The sequence below is a fragment of the Carcharodon carcharias genome, chromosome 2 (assembly GCF_017639515.1).
Source record: "Carcharodon carcharias isolate sCarCar2 chromosome 2, sCarCar2.pri, whole genome shotgun sequence".
NCBI classification, from domain to species: domain Eukaryota; kingdom Metazoa; phylum Chordata; class Chondrichthyes; order Lamniformes; family Lamnidae; genus Carcharodon; species Carcharodon carcharias.
Window position 1 is genome coordinate 123,468,633 of NC_054468.1, and position 25,313 is coordinate 123,493,945.

Genomic DNA, 25,313 nt, shown 5'->3' on the forward strand with positions numbered 1-25,313 from the left:
AGTGGGGGGAGCAGAAAAGATTTAAAAATATTTAAAAATAATGGAAATAGGTGGGAAAAGAAAAATCTATATAATTTATTGGAAAAAACAAAAGGAAGGGGGAAGAAACAGAAAGGGGGTGGGGATGGAGGAGGGAGTTCAGGACCTAAAGTTGTTGAATTCATACTCTGGGACATCCTGGTCCACTCCTCTATCACCCCCTATGCCTCAACCCCCACCTATGGCACCACCCCATGCCCACGCAAAAGATGTAACACCTGCCCCTTCACTTCCTCTCTCCTCACCATCCAAGGGCCCAAACACACCTTTCAAGTGAAGCAGCATTTCACTTGCATTTCCCCCAACTTAGTCTACTGTATTCGTTACTCCCAATGTGGTCTCCTCTACATTGGAGAGACCAAACGTAAACTGGGCAACCGCTTTGCAGAACACCTGCGGTCTGTCCGCAAGAATGACCCAAACCTCCCTGTCGCTTGCCATTTTAACACTCCACCCTGCTCTCTTGCCCACATGTCTGTCCTTGGCTTGCTGCATTGTTCCAGTGAAGCCCAACGCAAACTGGAGGAACAACACCTCATCTTCCGACTAGGCACTTTACAGCCTTCCGGACTGAATATTGAATTCAACAACTTTAGGTCCTGAGCTCCCTCCTCCATCCCCACCCCCTTTCTGTTTCTTCCCCCTTCCTTTTGTTTTTTCCAATAAATTATATAGATTTTTCTTTTCCCACCTATTTCCATTATTTTTAAATATTTTTAAATCTTTTCTGCTCCCCCCACCCCCACTAGAGCTATACCTTGAATGCCCTACCATCCATTCTTAATTAGCACATTCGTTTAGATAATATCACCAACTTCAACACCTACGTGTTCTTTTGTCTGTGACATCTTTTGATGATCTGCTTCTATCACTGCTTGATTGTCCGTACAACCACACCACTCCCCCTCCACTTCTCTACCCCCATCCAAACCCCCCCACCCCCCACACACCTTAAACCAGCTTATATTTCACCCCTTCCTTGGATTCACCTAGTTCTGTTGAAGGGTCACGAGGGCTCGAAACGTCAACTCTTTTCTTCTCCGCCAATGCTGCCAGACCTGCTGAGTTTTTCCAGGTAATTCTGTTTTTGTTTTGGATTTCCAGCATCCGCAGTTTTTTGTTTTTATCATTATTTTATGGCAGGGTATTTTAGACCTGTTAATGTGCAATGGGCAGGATTAATTAGTGACCTCAATAGTAAAGGAGCTATTCCTAGACAGACATGATAGAATTTCGCATTCAGTTTGAGGGTGGGAAGTGTGGGTCTAAGACTATTGTCTTACATTGAATAAAGGCAATTACAAGGGTATGAAGATAGAATTGGCTAAAGTGAACTGGGAAAATAGGTTAAAAAGTAGGACAGCAGAGGAGCAGTGGTAGGCCCTTAAGGAAATACTTCATAACTCTCAGTAAAAATATATTCCATTATGAAAGAAAAACTGTGAGAAGGATACATCATCTGTGTAACTAAGCAAGTTAAGGATAGCATCAAATTGAAAGAAAAAGTGAACAATACTGCAAAGTTTAGAGGTTAGACAGAAGATTGGACAGATTTTAGAAACCAGCAAAGAATGACAAACAAAATAAGGAGGGAGAAATTAGAGTATGAGAGAAAGCTTGCAGAAAGAGAAAAAAACAGATAGTATGAGTACAAGTATTTAAGAAGGAAAAGTGAGTGTTGGTGTGTTAGAGGGTGAGAATGAAGAATTAATAATGGGAAACAAGGAAATGACAGGAGCATTGAATAGGTATTTTGTGTCTGTTTTCACTTTAGAAGACAAATAACATCCCAAATACATGAAAATCAGGAGGTAATAGGGAGGGGGAACTTAAATCACAATTGCTAAGGAAAAGGTACTAGTAAAACTATTAGAACTAAAGGTTGACAAGTCCTCAGGACCTGCTGGCTAGCATTCTAGGGTCTTAAAAGAAGTGGCTGCAGACATAGTGAAACCATTAGTTGTGATCTTCCAAAATTGCCCAGATTCTGGAAAGGTCCCAGCGGATTGGAAATTCGCAAATGTGACACCTCTATTCAAGAAAGAAGGGAGACAGAAAGCAGCCTTTCAGAAAAAAAATAGACTAGTTAGCCCAACATCTGCCATGGGGAAATGATAGAATCTATTATTAAGGAGGGAATAGGAAATTTAGAAAATCATAATATAATCAGGCAGTCAACATGGTTTTGTGAAAGGGAAATCATGTTTGACTAATTTATTAGAATTTTTTGAGGAAGTAACAAGCATGGTGGACAAAGGGGAACCAAATATGTGTGTACTTGGATTTCCAAAAGTCATTCGATATGGTACCATGTCAAACATTACTTCACAAAATAAGAGCTCATGGTGTAGGGAGTAACGTATTAGCATGGGTGAAGGATTGGTTAGCTAACAGAGAGTATGGGTAAATGGGCCCTTTTCTGGGTTGGCAAGCTGTAACTAGTGGAGTGCCACAGGGATCAGTGCTGAGGCCTCAACTATTTACAATCTGTATCAATGACTTAGGTGAAGGGGCTGAATGTATGGTAGCTAAATTTGCTGATGACACAAAGGTAGGAAACAAGTTGTCACAGGGGCATAAAGACGCTAAAAGAGGTTTAGATAGGTTAATATAGTGAGTAAAAATTTGGAAGCTGGGGTATAATGTGGAAAGTGTGAACTTGTTCTCTTTGGCAGGAAGAATAGAAAATCAGTATGCTATTTAAATGGAGAGAGATTGCAGAATTTTACGGTACAAAGGGATCTGGGTATCCTGGAACATGAATCACAAAAAATTAGTATGTAGATACAGCAAATGATTAGGAAGGCAAATGGAATGTTGTCGTTTATAACAAGGGGAATCTAGTATAAAGGCAGAGAAGTGTTGTTACAGCTGTGCAGGGCCTTAGTGATACATCTGGAGTACTGTGTACAGTTTGGTCTCCTTACTTAAACAATATAATTGTATTAGAAGCAGTTCAGAGAAGGTTTACTAGACTGATTCCTGGGATGAAGGGGGTTATTTTATGAGGAAAAGTTAAGCAGGCTGGACCTGTACCCATTAGAGTTTAGGGGAATGAGAAGTGAAATTATTAAAACAGAGGCCTGTAACTTCTGACTAGTGTTGGAAAGTGCTGGCCTGCAGGAATTAGAAGAAATAAATACCTACTTACTTGCCCTTGAAAATTATGATGACACTTCCATTTGCAGGAGCTGCTTGGGGCCAGCATTGAAAAGCTCCTCACAGACGCTGGCGAAGTGCAGCTCCAGTGGATTCACGGAGGCAACACGCCCTTTTTACAGCACTTTCTGCTGTAAAGCAGGAAAGTTTAAAGGGTCAGGGAAATTGACAGGTCGAGGAAGATGTGGATAGGGTTTGGCGGTTGGCGGTATCTGGGGGTTTTTGTGGGGGATCCGTGTCAGAGGTCTGGGGGGGTGGGGGTGGAGGCCAGTTGAAGGTCTGGCCGGAGTGGAGATGTTGGGGGTGATGGGGGTTCAGAAGTCCATGGTGGTGGGAGGGGGGGGGTCCGAGGTCCTGGGGGTGGGAGTTGTCGGAGGTCCGGGGGTGGGGGTTGACGGAGGTCCGGGGGTGGGGGTTGGAGGAGGTCCGGGGATCGGGGGTTGTCGGAGGTCCGGGGGTGGGGGTTGACGGAGGTCCGGGGGTGGGGGTTTTCGGAGGTCCGGGGGTGGGGGTTGTCGGAGGTCCGGGGGTGGGGGTTGTCGGAGGTCCGGGGGGGGTGGGGGGGGCAGGCTGGAGTCCCAGGGGGTTGGTCTGGGTCTTTGTAATAGTTACTCTAAAGTTAGAAGAGTTTTTAATTCTTCTAATTTTTTCAGAGTAACTATTGGTATAACTCTGGCAGAACCACCTGAAGTTTGCGATTTAGACTGCTTTTTTTGGATGATTCCCAGCACAGCGCAACTGTCCAGAGGAAATGTGCACTTCTGGGCAACTGCCGTGCAAACCCTTACCTGGGAACTTCCCAGAAGGATTCCCCAGCACTTCTTTGGGGTACTCTCCAAATCTGACGCTGGGGAGCTTGGAAGTTATAGGCCATAAGATCCGGAGGGGGCTTGACAGGGTGGATGCTGGGAGGGTGCCTTCTCTTGTGGGAAGTCTAGGGGACACAGTTTGAAAATTAGAGGTCCCCCATTTAAGACTGAGAGGAGAAGAATTTTTTTCTCTCAAGAAGGTTAGTCTGTAGAACTCTCTTCCCCAAAGAGCAGTGGAGACTGGCTGGAATATATTTAAGGCTGAGTTAGATAGATTTGTGATCAACAAGAGAGTCAAGGGTTATGGGGAAAGACAGTAGTATAGTGGTAATGTCACTGGACTAGTAATCCAGAGGCCCAGGGAAATGCCCTGTGGCCCAGATGCCGTGGTGGGATTTGAACCCAATCAATAAATCTGGCAAATAAAAGTAGTCTCAGTGACCATGACATCTATCATCGATTGTTGTAATGCCCTTTAGGGAAGGAAATCTGCCCTTCTAACCTTGTCTGGTCCACGTGCGACTCCAGACCCACAGCAATTTGGTTGACTCTTAACTGCCCACTGCAATGGCCTATCGAGTCACTCAGTCAAAGGGATGGGCAACAAATGTTGGCCTTGCCAGTGACGCCCACATCCCATGAAAGAAGAAAAAAAAAAGACAGGAAATTGGAGTTGAAGACACAATCAGATCAATCATAATCTTGTCGAATGGTGGAACAGGCTTGAGGGGCTGAATTGCCTACTCCTGATCCTAATTCTTGTGCTCTTCAATATATAAATGTTACTGTACATTTACAATGACAAGTTACATTGGTTACTAGTTTAGTTTTCTTTGCACTTACAGAAGCGAAAGTTGGTTCTGTCGTCGTATCAGGGCATTCTTCTTATTCACCAACACAAACCACTCCTGCATCATAGCTTCTTCTGCCTCTTTATTGTTTCCTGGAAAATAGAGGAACAGCATTATACAAAGGTTTAAATCAGGGACAACCCAACAGCCAGCCAGCTGTGAATGAAAGTTTACCAAACAAGATGTCACAGCAATCGTATTTCAACAAATTAACTGCAGAATTATGATTGTACAGAGTTTTTGATTTTCAGGGTATTATTCAAAGCTTATAGGCATGACTAGTTGACCTCTACTATCATTTCCATTCAAACAGGTTTCACCTCATTGTCATCCTTTTATATTCATCTGTTGTGAGCCACACTACACTGCTCACTGAGCACCTTTGGATAGCAAAGCAGCATGTTCTAGCTAGTGGATATTTCCATTGTTGACAAGGTACCTTGGCTGCTTAAAGAAAGTTCGCTTTGGCAACTGGATCTCTGTTTACGTTTTGCTCCAGATGTTCTGTACAGGAGTCTAGACCAGACCTACAGCTGGTATTTGAGCTTTCCTTCCAATCGTGAATAAAAGTCCCCAAACTATAACGTTAGCCGATGCTTTCCTTTTTTGGTTCTTTATTCCACCCCCACTGATGGTCTTCCTTCTTCTGTCTTCCCTTCCTCAAGGTTTGTGCTCCCAGCTGCTGTGTGATTTTATTGCAGCTTCATTGTTCTCAGATACATCACCCAAGCAGCCATTATTTATATGGAACTTTGACATGCCAATGGGTTGTTTGGCCACACTGATGCACAGCATGGCAAAGCATAATCCTGTACTCATCAGATATCAATACATGTACTTCTATCACAATCACAGAATTATTACGTACAGAAGGCGGCCATTCAGCCCACCAGCTCTCTGAATGAGCAACTCATCTAGTACCATTCCCCTGCCTTCTCCCGTAACCCTGCACATTCTTCCTTTTCATATAAGAATCTAGTTCCCTTTCCCAATTGAACCCACCTCCCACCACACTCTCAGGCACTGCATTCCAGATCTTAACCACTCACTGTGTGAAAAAGTTTGCCTCATGTTGCTTCTTTTGCCAATTATTTTAAAACTGTGCCATCTGGTTCTCGATCGTTTCATGAGTGAGAACAGTTTCTCCTTATGTACTCTGTCCAGACTCCTCAGGCTGAATTTTCCCCCTATTGGGGGGGAAGTTGATGGGCAGGCGCACTTCCAACTGCGCCCCCAATTGGAGGCGCGGTGCCATTTTACGTGGGCGGGCCAATTAAGGCCCGCCCAGTGTGACATCTGCACAGAAGCGCTCTGCGCTTCCTGTGTGGGCGGGGGAAGCCCAAAATCAGGAGTGTGCACTTCCGTGCATGCGCATGAAAGAGCGCACTCATCTCCCTGAGGCTAATGCAGCCTCAGGGAGATCGGCTGTAAATGTTAAAAAGATCAAAATAGAAAAATAAAATTTCCCTAACATGTCCCCTCATGTGACAATGTCACAAGTTGGGACATGTTCATAATTACCAAAAAAACTTCATTAAAATTTTTAAACCTCTACAGGAAATCTCATCCCGCCCGTGGATGAGGTTTCATGTTTTTTCCAGTTCCCGCTGGGGCTCCTGGCCTGCCCGCCAACCTTAAGGTTGGACGGGCAGGTCCACTAATTACTTTAATTGACCGTCAATGGCCTCAATTGGCCATTGACAGGTCAGCAGGTGCACAGCTGATTTTGCTGCTCCCCCGCTTTCCTGAAAATTTAAAAGGGGCGCAATGACGTCGGGAGTTCCGCCTGACGTCACCACGCGTTATTTTATGCGTCAGCGAGTGGGCCCCCACCCCCGCTCACCGAAGGTAAAATCCTGACCCTCATGATTTTGAATGTCTATATCAAATCTCCTCTCAGCCTTCTCTTCTCCAAGAAAAACAGTCCCAGCTTCTCCAATCTAAGTTCATACTGAAGTTCCTCATCCCTGGAACCAATCTCATGAATCTTTTCTGCACTCTCTCCAAAGCTTTGACAGCTTTCCATATGTGCAGCACCCAGAATTGCTTGTAATGTTCCAGCTGAGGCCAAACTAGTGTCTGAAACAAGTTCAACATAAGTTCCTTGCTCTTGAACTCTCTGCCCCATTAATAAAGCCTAGGATACTGTATGTTTTATTAACCGCGCTAGCAACCTGAGCTGCTGAGTATCTTGCGGTAGTTGCTGGCCAATTATCCCTTTTACAACCTAGAGGCAATAAGGGCCAATGCAGTTGTACTAATAAAGTTCCAGGTAGGAGAAGCCAGCTAAAAATCGGTCTTTGGTGAATATTTCTCTCCTTAAAGCGTTATTGATACAACTGTATAACAGAAGTTTTCCCAACACTACATAAAAGCAAAATACTGTGATGTTGGAAATCTGAAATAAAAACAGAAAATGCTGCAATACTCAGCAGATCTGACATCATCTGTCGAGAGAGGTGGGGAGGCAATGGCGCATTGGTATTGCCGCTGGACTAGTAATCCGGACACAATCCCAGGGTAATGCTCTGAAGACCCGGTTCGAATCCTGCCACAGCAGATGGTGGAATTTAAATTCAATAAAAATCTGGAATTAAAAAAAGTCTAATGGTGACCATGAAACCATTGTTGATTGTTGCTCACTAATGTCCTTCAGGGAAGGAAATCTGCCTTCCTTACCTGGTCTGGCCTACATGCGACGCCATACCCAAAGCAATGTGGTTGACTCTTAAATGCCCTCTCAACTAGGGATGGGTAATAAATGCTGGCCAGCGATGCCCACATCCCATGAATGAATAAAAAAAAGATTCAGAGTTAATAACCTGTGCAGCTTTTACCAATCTGGAGGATTAAGTAAATCAGAAATGAAGGAGAAAGTGACAAAGGGCACCTGGCACGTGGCAAGTTGACCAAACAGTGACTCAAATTCTTGATGCTCCCAGCCTCTTTCCAACATGAGAACATTATTCATGTATATCAAAATGCAGAGATATATGGGCAACAAGAAGTTAATTAAACAGATAATCTTGACTCATTGAAGTTGGACACACAGAAGGGAAAATCCAAAAATCATTTGAGAAAAAGCAATTAATATTACTTTTTTTGGTTGATTTTAAACTTTGCCTGTGCAAATACCGCTGTACATCTGGAAGCCATGATTTATCTTATTTTGGAATCAGTAAAGTTTCCCACTGATGTTACTGTAAATTTTACATTCTCAGATAAAGTAACACTTTCCTACTATTCAAGGATTAAACAAATTTGCTAATACTCCACAATATGTTACAACCTGGGTGGGAGGAGTGCGCAAATTATCAAGCCCCACAACTCCACCAGGCGTACCATTAATTTAAATGTTTAATTTTCTCACCAAAATGGCCAATTGTTTACCTATACCTCTAGTACCCAGGAGAAAAGAGACTGACCAGGCTTCTTTCAAAATCTCAGAATGATTAATTTATTTTCAAACATAATTTCTTTTAACAAGCTGCAAGTACTGGTCAACACACAATTGTAATCGGGAAGTATAACAATCTATCTCTTCCTAAAGATTTCCCCCAGCAGCCACACAGACAAACAAAGGACAGATAGAAACTGAAAATGCTGGAAAAACTCTGCTCTGATGAAGAGTCACACCCTGTCTTTCTCTCCCCAGATGCTGTTAGGCCTGCTGAGTTTTTCCAGCATTTTCTGTTTTTGTTTCAGATTTTTTTTCACCCAGAGGGTGGTGGAAATCTGGAACTCACTGCCTGAAAGAGTGGTAGAGGCAGAAACACTCATAACATTTAAGAAGTATTTGGATGTGCACTTGTGATGCCATGGCATACAAGGCTATGGGCCTAGTGCTGGAAAATGGGATTAGAATAGCTGGGTGCTTGTTTGACCAGTGCAGACTCGATGGGCCGAAGGGCCATTTTCTGTGTTGTAGACCTCTTTGACTCCATGATTTCCAGCATCTGCAGTATTTTGCTTTTATCTTTTGCCAAATAGATAGGGCAGAATATTGCTGTCTGCTTGCGGGAGCAGGCCTGAGATGCTGACGTGTAATATAATATGCGATGATGTCAGGCATGCATCCCAACATCATTGCGATATTTTGTGCAACGGGCACATGCTGGAGACGGCTGCATGCCTGCTGAACTGTCAATGGCCTATTAAGGCCATTGAAAAAGCAATTAAAGTTGTTAACCATGCTGCCTGTCCAGCCTTAAGGTGGCGGGCAGGCAAAGAGCCCAAGCAGTCTTCACGTTTTTCAGGAAGCCTCATCCACAGGCGGGATGAGGTTTCCTGAAGCTTGTATAAAATAATTAATTAAATTTTGCAAAATTCACAAACATGTCCCAGCTCTGTGACACCGTCACATGATGGGACATGTTTAAATATTTTTTTAACTTCCTTTATCAAAAAGCTTTATCAACTTAATCTCCATGAGGCAGCCCCCACTCTCCCTCCTCCCCCAACCCGCACAGGTAGCGCTGACTGCTACAGAATGCATATTACACTGGGCGGGCCCTAACTGGCAGCTCCTGCCCAGCACCCCCCCCCGACATAAGTAAGATTCAGCCCATAGAGTCTCTCTGTAGAGTTGGGCTTTGGATGATGGATGTTATAAAATAAAGGATAAAGTCTGCAGGGTCTCGACACTGTCGACCTGGAGTTCTCTCATGTGAAGACAAGCCACTGGTCCCAGTGGATGCCTGGAAATCCTCGCCAACTGGTTTCAGCTTTCCAGGTCCAAATGCAGACTAGTTACACTCAGATGAGGGTTCTCTGGCTACAGGTTGTTAGCCACGCACAATTTTAGGCAAGGTAGAGAGAGGGAGCCAGTCAAGGTAGCCTTCCTTTCTCAGCTTGTCCTCCAACAATACTGCCTTCAAAACAAGCAGGTTTACAACTTAAGTTTTTGTTTCCTCTCTTCCATGTGATTGCCTTTGTTTCCCAGCTTCATTAATTAAATTTCTTTGCAGTTCAACACAAACAAACAACTCCTTCTCAAGTACCATTTAGATCAGGTGATTTCTTTTTCTGCATTTTTACAGTTCCTGTGAGGTGAACTTATGGCCTTTTAAAAAAAATCCCAGGTTAGCATCCACTTGTACAGATCATGCCAAATGCCTCCATTTTGTTCAAGAAAACTTCAGTCTTGAGAGATATGATTCTAACAATATAACATTTAATTTTTCCAGCCCACAAACAGTAAAATGGATGCTGACATTCATCAGCATGGAAGTCTACCAGCTGCATCAGCACTCAGTGATTTGCACTGTGATTCAAGAAGGCAGCTCGCCACCACCTTCTCAAGGGCAATTAGGGATGGGCAATAAATGTAGGCCTCACCAGCGAACCCCACATCCCATGAATGAATAAAGAAAAACTTTTTTGTTCACCATTTATCCTTGTTAAACTGAAGAATAGCAGCCTTTTAGAAGACTTCTCCATTTTAAATACTTGGTTTCATTATCAAAGTTTAGACAAGATACAAGGCAAAGCTTCCCCCTACTCCCAAGTACAGAATATTTAACTATAACTGCAGTACTGGCACAAAGCATCTTTGCCCATAGCTGTCCTAACACTGGAGAGGAGCAGTATAAGCGAAAGAGGGAGATCTTGCTGTTTTTTGTTCAAATCAGTTCAGGCTGTGACTCTTCCACTTACACCACACAGGTTTACCATCAGTGCAAGCTAGAAACAACCTTGCACCAACTCTAAGCATGTTGTGTAAATGTATCTTGAGGCTGGCAATTTGTGTTGAACTGAGAGCAATTTTGTCCTATTGGACTCTGTCCGCTACAGACTGCCCAAAGTCATTTCATCTAGGACTCAGCAAAGGGAAGAAATTTCCATCCAGTCAGCCTGTGCTGGATTCAAATCCATAATCTCACTGATGAGAGGACAATTTTCTAAACCGCTGCAGCAGCTAGCTACCCTTCTGCCATTGAAAAAAATGAAAAGACAGAATTTTAAAAATTGAAAATTAAACTATTGAGATGATGAGCAAGGGCATCTCCATGGACATAAATTTCTAAACTTGCTATTTTAAAAATAGAATTGAGTTCTGATACAACAATGCAAGTTTTTTCCCCCCAGCAGTTGGTTTATAAAGGTCAAAATGTGAAAGGTCATATTGGAATTCAGAACTCAAAATGTACTTATGACTACATTTCCTATTTTACATGACTATCTCCTCATTATAGTCATAGCCAATAAATAAAGGAGCTGTAACAATTTGGCTGTATACTGTAGTGAAAAGGCAACTACGTCTCTCTCTTCTAAAATAACTTTCAAATGGTTTCTGCTAAGAAAGCTAGGTAGCAAGGAGACAACAAAAAAATAATCAATTTTAAATTGATTTACTTTTCAAATGCTAAATAAGTGTTTTACCTGAGAGAATTCAGTACCATTAGCTAATGAATACTTTCATTGAGGCATTCTGCTCCAAATATCATCTATGTATTAGTTGAATATTCTGTTAGCTAAAAAATGCAGATAATTTACTTTTGAAGTAAACCATAGAAGTAATGATACCAATATGTATGTCAATAAAGCAGCTCATTTCAAACTACACAAATTTACAGATTTGGCCCTGCATATGACTGTCACAGACAGAAAGAAATAAATTAGATTAAACATTAATACTAATCCTGCCGGATTTGTTTTGCTGGGGAAGTTAGACTTTGCAACAACAAGATTTGAGAATCACATCCTTTTAGTTTATGTTGACCATAACAATCAAATATTTCAAATACATTCTTTAAAGCAAAGCCAGCTATAAATTTTGGAAGTTAAGCAATTCTTTAATCCAAGAAATAAATTACTTCCAACTTATTTTTCTGCTTTTGTCTTGAATTTCAGTCCAAGTATATACAATATAACTATAATAGTTATGATCGTGAGAATTTTTTCCAAATCTGCAGCACTATGTACAACCTCATTGATTAAATTATTTCTTTGAAATAATGCATTAAGAAGTCCATAGCTAAAACTTAAGACAGATACAGAATTAGAACAAAGTGCAACTGATTAGTTAATATAACATTGTCTGAAGCTACTCTCAATAGTGCAATTTCATTTTGAAAACGAGCTATATACCCCATCTGATGCTAAATAAGTGCAATTTTCTTTGACATAAATGACTATACAGTTTTTAAAAACACATGTTACATCTACAAAGCAGCGACTACAGTAATAAACAGGCAAGTCAAACCCATACCAGTTATATGATGGTTACAAAGGTACAACAAAGGAACAACAAAAGGAGAAATATCTAAGAAAAAAAACACAATAGTGACGAAGGAAAAAAGGCTTATCATTGTGAATATTGCAGACTTAATGTTTGACATGTACAAAAATAGAAATTGCTCTGAATCCATAATTATGCATTTTTTAAATGTACCTTGTTCTTTTTACCTATAGATATGTAATATTGATGGAAAGTTGTATGTGCAAAGATGTACCAAAATAAAATTTATCAAAACAATCATGCAGGGTCCTTTTCAAAAAGAATTAATTATTTTTCAGTTTAGAAATTGATATACTCATTTAAGTCTTTGTTTCAAAATAAAACGGCTTACAGAAACTAACACCAAAGATAAATCAATCCTGTTATTAATAACTCCAATTGAAGACCTAGACAGATTTATCAAATTACACAAATTATTAATGTCTGATCAAAACAAGGGCTTCTCATTTCATCTCTAACCATTTGCTATTTAATCCAATAGTATTAATCCAATTTGTCGATCAGTATTTTATGGAGCAGAATGTAACTTAGAGGGCTTATATACTTTTAAAAGAACAATATTTTGCAGATGAATGCCTTATGTTTCATTTTTGCTCGATTGTTTCTACCTCTAATGTCTAAGGGAAAAAAGAACAAGATGGACATTGTTCCTACTGATTAAGTAAGAGCTCATTAAAGAGCTGTCAGCATCACACTTTGAATATGCATGAAGCATATAATCAGATCTAGCACTGTCACTAGAGGAGAAAATGGCAACTACAAAGGATTGATTTAATTACGTTGAGTGGGCTATGGTGGTAGACCAGTCTTGTTAGAGAGAAAAAAGGTTGTATTCTGGCACCATAAAAAGGCAGTTTAGCTTCTGTCACAATACCTAATCTCAAGATTAGATATGAAAGCACACTGCTTTTGTTGTTTAAAACTAGTACTGTTGGCATTTAAAAAAATACAAAAAAACGAGCATAACGCATTTTTACTTGTTTAACTTTTCTTGGCTAGAAATGCAACGTGTGGAAAAAAAATTCCAGACAACTTCCAAGATGTTTTACTTAAGCCCTTCAAAACGTGTATTATCACAGAGAATTGTGTCGTTACAGAAAAATAACTACAGCCAGCCACATTTTTATTTTATAATATCTATTACGGTAGTATGTAATTCCCCTCAGCAAATACCATTTCCTTTGCATATGAAGGGATAACACGATTCAGCTAATAACATCAGCTAGAACAAATAAATCTTGGCTATGAGAGATTTAGAAGTCAGTGCTAATTTAATTTCGCTTCACATGTTGTCAAGTGCTATATATCTGTTTTTGTAGCTCTTTTTCAGCTGGAGATTTACCATAAGAAAAATGGAATGAGAACCTTGTACTGCCAATTCTGTTTCAGTCAACAACAGGAAATCTCAGTGTATTTGTACGAATATTAACAATTTTGCTTACCTTGGACAGACATCTCTGTGAGTGAACAGGAATGATTACTGGAATACAGAATCAGATGGTCCCTTTTGCATGCTTCTGTTTATTCAAACACTCTTAAAGATAATCTGGACAAAACCTGAAATTATTCTGACCTCAGTACTTTAAATGCAGCTGCCCAACTTGTTTCTCTCCGATATGTAATACTGTCCAACTTGGTACTTCAACACTATTGTTGCCATGGTACTAACAACAATCTCTTTGATATATTGCCTATTATCTTTCAGTGAATTGTATTGAAAACTACTAATAAAAGTAAAATTGAAAGCAAAACCAAAGGAAATGATATGGCAATCAAATTACAATGTGTAGTTTTCCCTTTTACTGTTGCTGAGTTGCGCAATTAAATCATAAAGTTGAAAGAAAACACATATCAAACACATTTATTTCTCCTTTATTTATAATTATAATACTACTTTCAGTTACCTGTTGCGGAAAATTTCTGAAATCTTGTTAGCAAGTGAAAAATTACTGCTTTTTACCAGTAACATCAAAACGTTACCCCAACAAAATCAACATGTTATATCGCTTTGTCATTTTACTGCAGTATAATAATTTCAATCCCATCACAGTTTATTAAGCATTAACTTTTGATCACCTAATAGTCAAACAAAGAGAGAATAAAACTGGTAAAGTCTAATGTCATTATACAAATGCTGACAATTAATGGTGAATGCTAAGGCCTGCTTTTACTTTGTATATAGGCACATTATCAAGGGTCTTGTGAAAAGCAGAACCCTTCAAGTAATTAATATAGCAAGAGAAGCAGATAAGAGATCAATGACAAGATCACCTGGTAAAACTGTAAAAGGCTTTTACTATACACAGAAAACAGTGCTGAGAAACCTGTATTTTAGCACTTATGTTCAACAGGCCCTTAAAAGCATGGAATCATGAGACAGAAAACCCATCCTTCCTAATAATCTTGTGACAAAAGCTAAAAGACATCATCCTATTAACTACTGATCTCAATTGCTAATGCAGAGTACTTCCTGGTGCCTTTATATAGTACATTGCTATTAAAAAACCACTAAACATTCACTGTGAAGAACACAAGCTTCATTCACTCTTTATCAGCTTCCCTTGTAGGGGAACTATAAGTGGAACCAAAGATGTCATTGATATTATGAAGTGGAAATTAATCAGAAATTTTTCTCATATTTTCGCTGTCACACTAATTTACTTTTGTATAAATTTTACCCAGTTAAAAAGTTCATAGCTAAACCCCCTGTTGCAGCCTTTTTAGTTCAGAATATTCAATGAGCAAGTCAACTGAAAAGCACTAGGATTGAACACAAAAAGTGTTCGAAATTCTCATTTAGTTGTCTTTATTTTGCTAGCGCCATGTGGTCCTTGAAGATGTAGAAAACACGGGAAGCCGAGTAAAGATCAGAGCTGGCTCATTAGCATTCTGACAAAATTGGAGCGGCGGAGATGTATAGTTTGCCTAGTTTTGCCGTTTTGAAAGCTGCCGGTGGTAAGCTCTCTATTTCATTGTGTCTTTGTCTTTTGGGGTTTTCAACCCAGCAGGGTGTTTGTTAGCTCTGGTTTACACACTGCATTATGGGAAGCTTTTCCTGAACAGTCTATGGGTGTCTCTTCTCTGTTAAACTTTAAGCAAGTTTCTGTATTCAGCAGCATCTGCATTAAGGTCTATTTTAAACAGCAAACAATTCTGATTTTCTTTTTATAAATTGAAAATTCTTAAGGAAAAAAGATTGATAAATAGCAAAAGTATTGACCAAATTTATCATTTATTGATTTTACCCTCAATTATCCTTTGACTGGAGCAGTTTTCAGAAACAAAACCTGCTTTAAATTTCTTAACATTTTTCAAGAACATAAATGAGTGTTTTAATCTAAACTCTATGCATCCAATAACCAGGTAAACATAAAGAGGAACAATGAGGAGTTGCTGTGCTGACCATTCAAGTCTCAAATGGGGCTTCTTTTGATAAACATAATGACATTACTGATGCTGCTATCATGCAAAAAACCTTTCAAAATAGTAGTGAAATGGATAAAGGTCTTGTTGGATGAATTTATCTGCTAAATCCCTGCAGTTGCCCTCCTGTCTTGGATGATGACCTGCAAGAATGTCAACAGCTCATTGCCCAGGGAGCTGGAAGGAGTCACCAGGCAAGCCATAATCTGCTCATTCTCAAAGCGCCATTTCAAAGTTACATTTCACAAGCTGTTTAAAAGGATTTTCATCTCTGCTAGGCTGCCAGCATTCAAAACGCCACTTGTTCTCAAATGTTACTGTACTCAAGGTATTGGAAACAAAATAAAACTTATCACTCTCTCAATAACTTCTCACCTCAGAAATCAGAAGCAACAACAGGTTATTAAACAGATGATAATTTTGGCTATAGTAGTAGCTATCCAGGAAAATATGGAAGTAAATGTCCCGAGTGTTATAAATCGAAACAGCTCAGGTCAGCTACGTTAAAGTGCATGCCCTTGTTCTACTTGCACTTGGCTTCTATAGACTTAAGGGCCAGATGTTTCAGAAATGATCAGCAATCAAGGAGTAAGAATAAATTAATGAATGATTTTTGAGCTTTGATGGCATTAAAATGCACGTCTTTTCTTGCTGTGCCATGTGAACGCTCTCCTGTAAACGGGGTCTTGACAAGTGAGGCCACCCAGCTGAAAACAAGTGATGCAAAACCCAGGAGTAATCCCCCTGTTTAGCTCAGTACCATGGATAGCCCTAACACTACCTCTATTATTTGATGGATTTAGGCAAATTTTCATTTATTTGTTGGCCCTTGTCTTCAACTTACTTGCCATTTTAAGGACTTCAAAACCCTATTCCCATGTAAATAGATTTGCATATAGTTACAATTCAATACTACAAGCTTTCTGTTAGCCCTTGTGACAGTGATTCACAAAGTGTGTATTTTAAACATCCTGTAAATGTTATTTCACACAAAAAAATCAGAATCTTATATTGTGGTTTCAACAATTCACTCACCTCTTATGCCATTTGGAAAACATTTTAACAAAAGATGGGGGCTATGTTATTAGATTAGTCAAAGTGGATCAGTGCAATTTAATTTAAAAGAATCACTGATAAGCCACAAAAAGTAAACTTAATGCGGCTAAAAATTCCAGTTTTCTTGATTAGAATTTTAAGATCCTTTTGTTAAATGTTTAAAAGTACACTAAAGTATATGCTAAAATGCTCATGTGAAGACTTGGTGGTAAGTATTCAAAACTTGTCACTTTCCTGTTTCCACAGGTTTTAAATCTGAAAGAAAAATAAAATGCACCCTTTGATACTCACTGAGCTACAACATCAGCAAACACTACTGGTCTCAAGTCAGAAATCACCAGGAGAAGTACTCCACAAAAGAAGTGCCAATGTCTGTTGACAGTCCCAATTTTCTTTGCATAATTTTCCCCACCTCTCCCATTAGCTGTTGACTGCTACCTCTCCAGGACCTATAGTGTAACAAATTTACCAAGCATCATATTACCCAGGAAATGTTTTAAACATCTGCATTTAAATCAAGTTCTGCTAGTCAGTATTTGCATCTGAAAAAGGAGGGGATAGCAAGGTTTAAGATCCACATTACAGCAATATTTTTGCAATAATTAAAAATTGTTTAATAACTGCAGGTAGGCAGCAACATTCCCTCATTCTAGTTGTTAAGCCTGCACAATTAAGTGATAATCTTTTAGGGGAACAAAGAAAATCAACAAAAAGGCCAATTTAGAAGCAGCCCAGCATCTCCAGCTTTGCAGTTGAACACAGCTTTTACTTGATTGCTACAAACACAACAGTTACATTAACATTCTAACTTGGTTAATATTTGACTAGGTACATTAAAAAAGCCTATGACAAAAAAATCTTAAATTGTTATAATACAATGATCTATTAGGTTAAGTACATTATTAGCTGGAACTTAAAAAGCTAATTACATGCAAAATAATGGATACATAGAATGATTATAAGGCAGTAATCTCATCAAGGTGTTTAGATAACCTCAAAATTGCAAGAGCTGAGAAAGCAGTCACCTGAACACTTGAGATTAGATTGCAGCCATGAAATCTCTCCTGTGTAGTTTTCCTCTAAAGTGTATTGCAGAGTTCGAGGTAAAACCATTTTCCAACCTTTTTGGTAGTGGAGGGTGTCATGGAGGATACTAACAACTAATGTATTCCTTATAGTCAATGCAAGATGTCATACACACTGAAAGCTTAATGACTGTGGCATTTTAAATTTTTTAAAATTTATGCCTTCTTTAGAAACCTTGAGCCCCTATCGTGACAAAGGCACAAATATATTGTTATACTGATGCAAGAGAGCCAAGCAACTGGATTGTAATTTCCAGAAGCTGTTTCAGTGTACGAGGACATAGATTTCAGCAACATCCCAACTTCCATACTTGCCATTACTTCCTAGCAATAGCCCCAGTCTTGCTGCTTCACACAGTCCATTTTCTTGGTTTACTGGTACTCAGCCCACTCTCGTTCCCCATTTAAACTCAGCTTTACAGTCCTTACTCTGATGAACATTCCTCAAATCATCTGCTTTTATTTTTCTATCTCAGCATCACGCACCATTTCAGCCATAGATGATCATCCCTTCCAGCATTTAAAATAAAGTCTTGTTTATTTTAATAAAAAGTTTAAAATAATAAAGTAGGTATCTAGCCTCTAACAGCATAGTTAAAAAGACAGATCGTTAAATAATAAAAATTGTAATCTTCAGAAATAAGCACATTTTAAACTAAAGGAATCATTAAAGGATCATTATTGAGAACAAAAGTAAACAGAGCTTTGGGCCAAAGAGAAGGTTTTAAAAAATAAATAAATTGGTAGAGAAGGAAAATAAAATACCAATAACAAGGGGATAACAGTGGATTATGTTAACTATTTTTGCCCATAATACTGTGGGCAAATCAATCAGTGTTTGACATGATTACGAATATTAGCATGACTGCATTTTGACATTTTTAGCCCTTTCAAACTTTCAATCTCTTCACAGTGTTAAGTTTTCATAAACTAGAAGTTTCTAAATTATAATATTCACTAACTGAATTCATGGCAGTATGGTCAAAGAACTGCAAGCAAAGCAAACTGTTTTGATCTAGGAAACCTTCTCTTAAGAATGTTAATCTGGTAGATCACATGCTGGCACAACATGGCACACACAATCGCTTACTCACGGTATAACAATTAAAAACACCGATTCATTAAAATATTTCCTTTATAATAAGAATCTCTTCATAGCAGCAGTTAGCAGACCTGAGAATCTTTGAGAACTAAAATAAATTTTCTTTTAAGCATTATTTTGAAATTACTCTTAAAACTTAGTAGATGCTGTGCATCTCTAAATTTGATGACAATGCCTTCAGCATCCCTCCCACTAATCTTCTAAAATCCCTTTTCATCTGATTGTTAAAGAATGCTTGAAGCCTGACACCATGTCTAAGATGGCTACACATTTGGGGGATGGGATGACTTTTCCCTCTTACATTATTTAACTTGATTCAGAATTTGAGCTGTTAAAATCAATTTTGTGCATCTTTTCATCTTTAGTCATCTATCACCAGGACAAACTTTATAGCTGAAAGGCACACACATGGAATTAGAATACACACACATACACACAAAAAGACACTGTGCCATATTTTGAAAACTGGGTTGCAGGATTGTCGATAGAGATCTGATATTTTATAAAAAATATAAATCTAAAATTACTCCTCACAAATTTAAGTTGTAAGCACTAAATATTTACATTTCCCTTTATTAATATATTAAATTATTTAATGTTCAACATGATAGTAATAATAGTACAAAGGGAGACTTTTAATTGATACCAAAAATCCTACCACAGTGAGGAACTCCAGACCTCGTGAAACAGTGACAATCCAGTCTACAAATGCCATGTGAGATGGTAACAAGGCCTTTTTTCCCTCTCTCTTGTGGATTGTGACAGGGGAGGGAACACGGATTTATTTGCTCTGAAGTAATAGTAAATCTTAGTTTTCTGAAGGTATGGTAGTTGGCAAACACAATTTCATTGCTGCAGCCTATTGGAATGAATCTGGCCAAGAATGAAAAAATGGTGTCTACAGAAAGCTTAAGGCATGTCCTGTTTCAAGACAGTGGCTACAGCTGCTAACCAAGAGCAAAAGTAGGAAATGTGTTTTTTTTAAAACAGAATTCTGTTGAAATTTATTTAAATGTGAAAGTGCAGACAAATGCAGCATGATCACCACAGACATCACGGGCAGCTTCCAACAGAACTCCGAGGGTATTATGCTCAGAACACTTTTTCTTCCCTTACTGCTGAAAGATTATACTGGTTATCCCATTAAAGTTGGTAAAATGCCATTCTTATGTCTTAAAGCTGTAGCATTTGAGGTCAAGAAGTGTATGCTGCTTCTTACAAGGCTAGTGTGGATGTAATCTTCCCAAAGTTACAATAATTAATGTTAAGCTTCTTTAGCAATACGTTTCTGAAAGAACTTGCCTGATAATATACTTAGAGCCTGTCTATGCTGTTTGTATTTCTAAGCAGGGAACATTTTTATGCACCTCACGTACTTTGGTTTAAATCTTCAGTCAGACTAGGATGAGAGTGAGTATTTCCTTGGGTTATGAGAAAAACAAAAAATTCAAGTCATCCAAGATCTTAATGAAGAGGAATTGTAAACAAGATATATAAATCTTAGTGCTGGAACACTTGAAGAGCTAGTGACAAAATGGTCAGCTTATTTTAAAACTGCCTTCTTCAAAATCATTGCACCAATAAATATTAAAACACATCTTTATCAATGTATTTGCAAAATTTGAGAAAATTTGTAAATATATATTGAAATGTATATGTATTGAACTATAAATCTGACTTAAGAGTCCACAAGTGCCAGACAAAAATTCACACAATGTGTTTACAAAGTTACCTCATTTTACATTGAAAATGTGCAGTTTTGAAATTCCCTTATTTGCCTTGCTTGCAACTCCAGAAACAGTCTCATCTGGGAGGAAGCTGGAAAATAGAACACATGCTAGACAACTTAATGTGAACAATGACTATGTCACAGAAAGATAAGCAATCGTCTTCCTTAAGACTTCAAATGACATGCCCTGGTAACTTTGTCAAAATAGTGTCCCCTGGAAGGATGAGTGGAGTAAAATTGGGAAATTGAGGTGATTCTGCTTAATTGCATGTTCATTTTGAGCACTCAGAAGATTGGCCTCATGTTGGTAAGTGGTTTATTGAGTTGGTTACTCTGCTAAAGGTAACCTTGCCAATGCAAATATTACAAACATGCTACTGTCTGGTTTGACAGTCAGTCTTACCTACATGAACTAAACAAACAGTAATATAACTGAATGAGTATAAATCCTCACAAAAATACAGCCCCACATGAAATTCTTAGCAATTTTGGTACTTGACCATCCAATGATGGAACATTATTTATGAATAACGTAAATCTCTCTTTATACCAAAAACACAAGTGAAGAAAGAAAATTTCATACGTTGCCTCGACTTGCCTACAGCACTCTCTCTCGGACAGCATCGCTTGAGACTCCGGCCAGGGTTTTCATACGTTCAATTGTAAATTAACCATAATTTATGCACTAAAGCTGGGTTCTTTGAGCATGCATTTGGCTGACAGAACTCTACTAACTGTGAATCTGTCATTTGCTCGAACTTAAAAAGCTAAAAGCAAAGTTAAAAATGTCAACTCTTTCGCTACCATTGTGGAATCTCAAAAAGATGGTCATTTAAAGATTTCACAATAATATGGCCTGGTACAAGCATACCGTATTACAATGCAGGGTGTGGCTTCAAAAGTTAATAGCTGAAATATTGGTTACTTACCTTGTGTGGTTTCCTGTTCAGCACCAGATTAGACTAGTGGGTTTCTTCAAACTATGCTTATAAAGTATCAATTCTGATTTTAAAGTAGAAGGGTGGATCCCAATGCATCAAACCCAGGTACCTCCACTCCTGAGTTTTTGACTCATAAATTTTTGAAGAGAGACTGTGAGAAATGAAGGATTTGTGATTAACTTGTAATCTGCTAAACTGTCAATTTGGATTCTGAAAATATTGGAGATTTTCCATATAAGTTTAAAGGGATGATGTTCAGAACAACATGATGTTCCAGTTGGTACAACTGGCTTGCTAGTGGTGTATGATCAGTTGCAGGAAAGACCTTCTTCTAGTTAAAGGTTTGGATATTCAAGTTTTTAAATAGATCTATTATAATGCAAAAATTTAGGGAAAAGAAGGAATAATATTGGATAAACTCAAAAGCAGAACAAAAAACTGGAGTTTGCAGACTAAAATGCATGCAGTACTAAAACCGTGAGATTATTTCTTTTTATATGCACATGGACAGGATGTAGCAACTGTAGTTGGTGACAAAAGAATATTACCTGAAGATAGTCACCTGGGGCAGCTCTCCTGTGAGCTGAGATGTGGGTTGGCAGGGACGGGGGGTAAGGCCTGGATTACAGCTGAAGCCTTTCAGGTAAACAGACATTCTTATTATTTTTTAGTTACAAGGTTTACTCAATCTGTACAAGGGTTAACAAATCAATAAAACTTATATTCATCCTCAAGTTAATATTTTCCTTTAAATATATATTTTCCACAGAATAAAGCGAGTTTGTGTGAGCGTAAGGTCTGGACAAGAGTCTGAAGGACACTGAGCTCCCTCTGGTGAAGGAATAACATGTTCATTAAGGAAGCACCACCTCTGGAATGATAATCCCTGCAGCTGTTTTTGCTTATGTTATTGGTTAAATTTTCATAACCATGAGCATTATTAGAGCATTGCAGTAATTAAGAGTTGTTATAAAGTGAATTCTCAAACTGCAGATTAGAAAATTAAACTATTTCCTGATTACATATTAATGGAACACAACAATAGCAGTTGCCATAAGCTTGGAAGGCAACCAAGGGATAAATCTGTGTACTTAATTACCATAAACAATGGCTGCATAGAAATGAAGTTTTATGCACATTCCCTTCTGTAATATGTCTGATATCACTACACACTTGACAATTCTTGTTCAATTATCTCTATTATTTAAGGCACTGTGAACTGCTCCATGTAAATAAATTAACCACCCCAATTACTTTCAATTCATTGAGGGACACCATAATGGAAAATGTCAAGAACTGCATACACTTACAGAACTCACTTCTGAAGATACCTCTAGATTTAAAACAATATTTGTTGCTAAGTAAAACCAAAATACACATGACTGACAACTTAAAGTTACAGACAAACTGTGTATATTTTGCTCTTTAATCTGGTTTGCTCCAGTTATTTAATTTTGTTCAGTCTACCAGAAATAAAATTTAAATTTGTCTTCAAATTTTTGAGGATCTTAAGTTTTTTTTGCATGCATGGCATGATCAGAATTCCTTTCAATTCCAGTAACCACCAAAAGAACCACTAAACTTTTAAAATACACACATCTGTCATACAGGACATTCATTTGTAGTGCAGATCAGTTGAACAGCCTTACTGGCAGAATCCACAGCAATGAAGCTATTTTGTGATAGACAAAGGACACCTTTTTCAAAATTCTTTTCATCAGCAGCCACAATAGTTTATGCAGTGGATCAGTGTGGAGGCAATTAGGGCAGTGCTATTGTAGAGCTGGAAATACCAGCAACCACATCCAAAGTTTTCTTGGGTTAGGGCAAATGCCTGGCCAAAACATATAATGTCCATTCCACATTGGAGTTGGTACAGTCGTAGCATCACACTGCCAGTAATTATGAAACAACCAACAGAAATGACACTGACAACTGTTGGGCAGAGATTTCCAACTAGTTCAGTGTTATTTCTCTGTAACAGAGGCAGAAATTGTCACTTAAATGTTTCAAAGGCTTGTGACATTGCAGCAATCAGATGCAATTTCAGTGTGCTATGAAAACACTGGAACAATTCAACTGTAACTGAATTAGGCATCACTAAATGTAATACAACATAGCCTACAGAAACAAAATTAGGTTGACAATGTTTAAAGGAACAGCATATTTTAGATTAAACAATCATATTTTTTGCAATTTGGTAGTATAATTTCACAGTAAAGTATTTAAATTGCCAAACTTAACATTTGTTCAGTTACTCAAAATTCTATTTAGTACACTACACAGAACTACAATCAGTTCTAGCATTTTGAATTTGTAACTTGGCACATCAAATTGTAATATTAGTACAACATGTTGCAGACACCAATTTGTCTTGTACCTTGCTAGTGGCAAATATTAGTCTGGAAAGTGTACAGCTTTGATACGAAGCATTCACTTGGGAGTTCCTAGGATCACTTCCAGTTTAGCGCTGGGTGGAACGGAGGTAGCAAAGGCATACCCTTTGTATATTCTATCTAAATGCTCTCCTCCATTCATTAAGAATACAAAACAAGTTATTTAAAAGGAGAAGTAGCAAGAAGAAGGTGCACAAGCAAACTATCTATTTTGCAGTGTTATATTGGCCTGTTACGTGCTGCAGATACTACATACTGAGCCAAACAGGGCTTAGTTCTTCACTCATGATATTGTTAAATTAAATATCTTTTTGAAACTGTTACCAAAATGTTTTCAAAGATAAATACATATTCATAAAATTGAGAGTATTTGTTCTAAGGGAAAATATTTTTACTAATATTAACATTCAAAAAACAAACTACAATAAGCTACTTGTAGTTTGTTTACTTGTAGATCAATGGTTACACCAGTACTTGGATTTCATGATTTATTTATTAAGCATAATATATAAAGCATGAACTTATGAACTATAACTTTACGATTGCATTATATAGGAAAATATCAAACACAGTCTCATAGACTCACTCTGTCACAGTTTATGGATTTTGTATCAGGTATTCATTTAGGTTCGTGGTCATCAGTCACTCAAGCAACTAGACCTCACATCCTTTATAATCTGGAATGCAACTTTTGCTCCCCAACACCTAGTTAGGAAAGAGTGCAACCCTGGGATCATAACATAAAACTCTGGTCCCATAAACTGACTATTGAAATATGGAACTCAGACTGAAATAGCGCTAACTGAGATGAGTCATAGCTTCAAACTATTAGCTGTTTTATTTAAATAAAATATATTAAGCAACAACATACAGTTTCACAGTAAGTATGATTGATTTCTCGCCACGTTTTAGAAATGGAAACCAATGAAGATGCCACTTACTCCTTGACGATGAACTCACATTCTCTAGCTAAGTTTCTGAAGCTAAGCTGGTCCAGATTTCATAACACATGTTGTCTCTCATTACTGCAAAACACAGTTCCCACTGTGCCTGGGAGAAAGAGAGAGAAAGCACGAGCGAACAAAAACAGAAATAGAAAAAGAAAAAATGAGAGAGAAAGAGCGAGAGAAAATGTGAAAACGAGTAGAGCCAGAAAGGAAGCACAAAAGAGCGACAAAGAGCAAGAGTGAGAATAAGCAAAAGTGAGTGCTAGCAAACAAGCAACCTCTCTAAATTATTTTGAGGGAGATTGTCGGGGAACTCAGTCCACTGTTGGTCAAACATGGTTACGACCCCACAGTGAACTTTACCCTTTGATGTGGTAACTGCTTCCCAAAGTTTTCCTCAGCTAAGCCCCCTGTTGTATGTATGCATGGAATGGTACGGCTCCTGGGTGCTTGCAGTGAGCGATCCCAATGATTAAAACTATATAGAATGGTCCTACAGCTGTATAGATAATCAACACCTCAAAATATCATTATCA

General features: G+C 38.4%; 1 protein-coding gene across 4 annotated transcripts in view; it reads right to left on the bottom strand.

The window, feature by feature from the left end:
* Nucleotides 1-25,313, bottom strand: part of ehbp1 (EH domain binding protein 1) — a 383,657-nt gene that overhangs the window by 25,857 nt on the left and 332,487 nt on the right. For all 4 annotated transcript variants that reach the window (XM_041177904.1, XM_041177895.1, XM_041177886.1 and 1 more), the window contains one exon: nt 4,851-4,950. In XM_041177904.1, the coding sequence (XP_041033838.1) occupies nt 4,851-4,950 (100 nt within the window). The remainder of the gene's footprint in view (nt 1-4,850; nt 4,951-25,313) is intronic.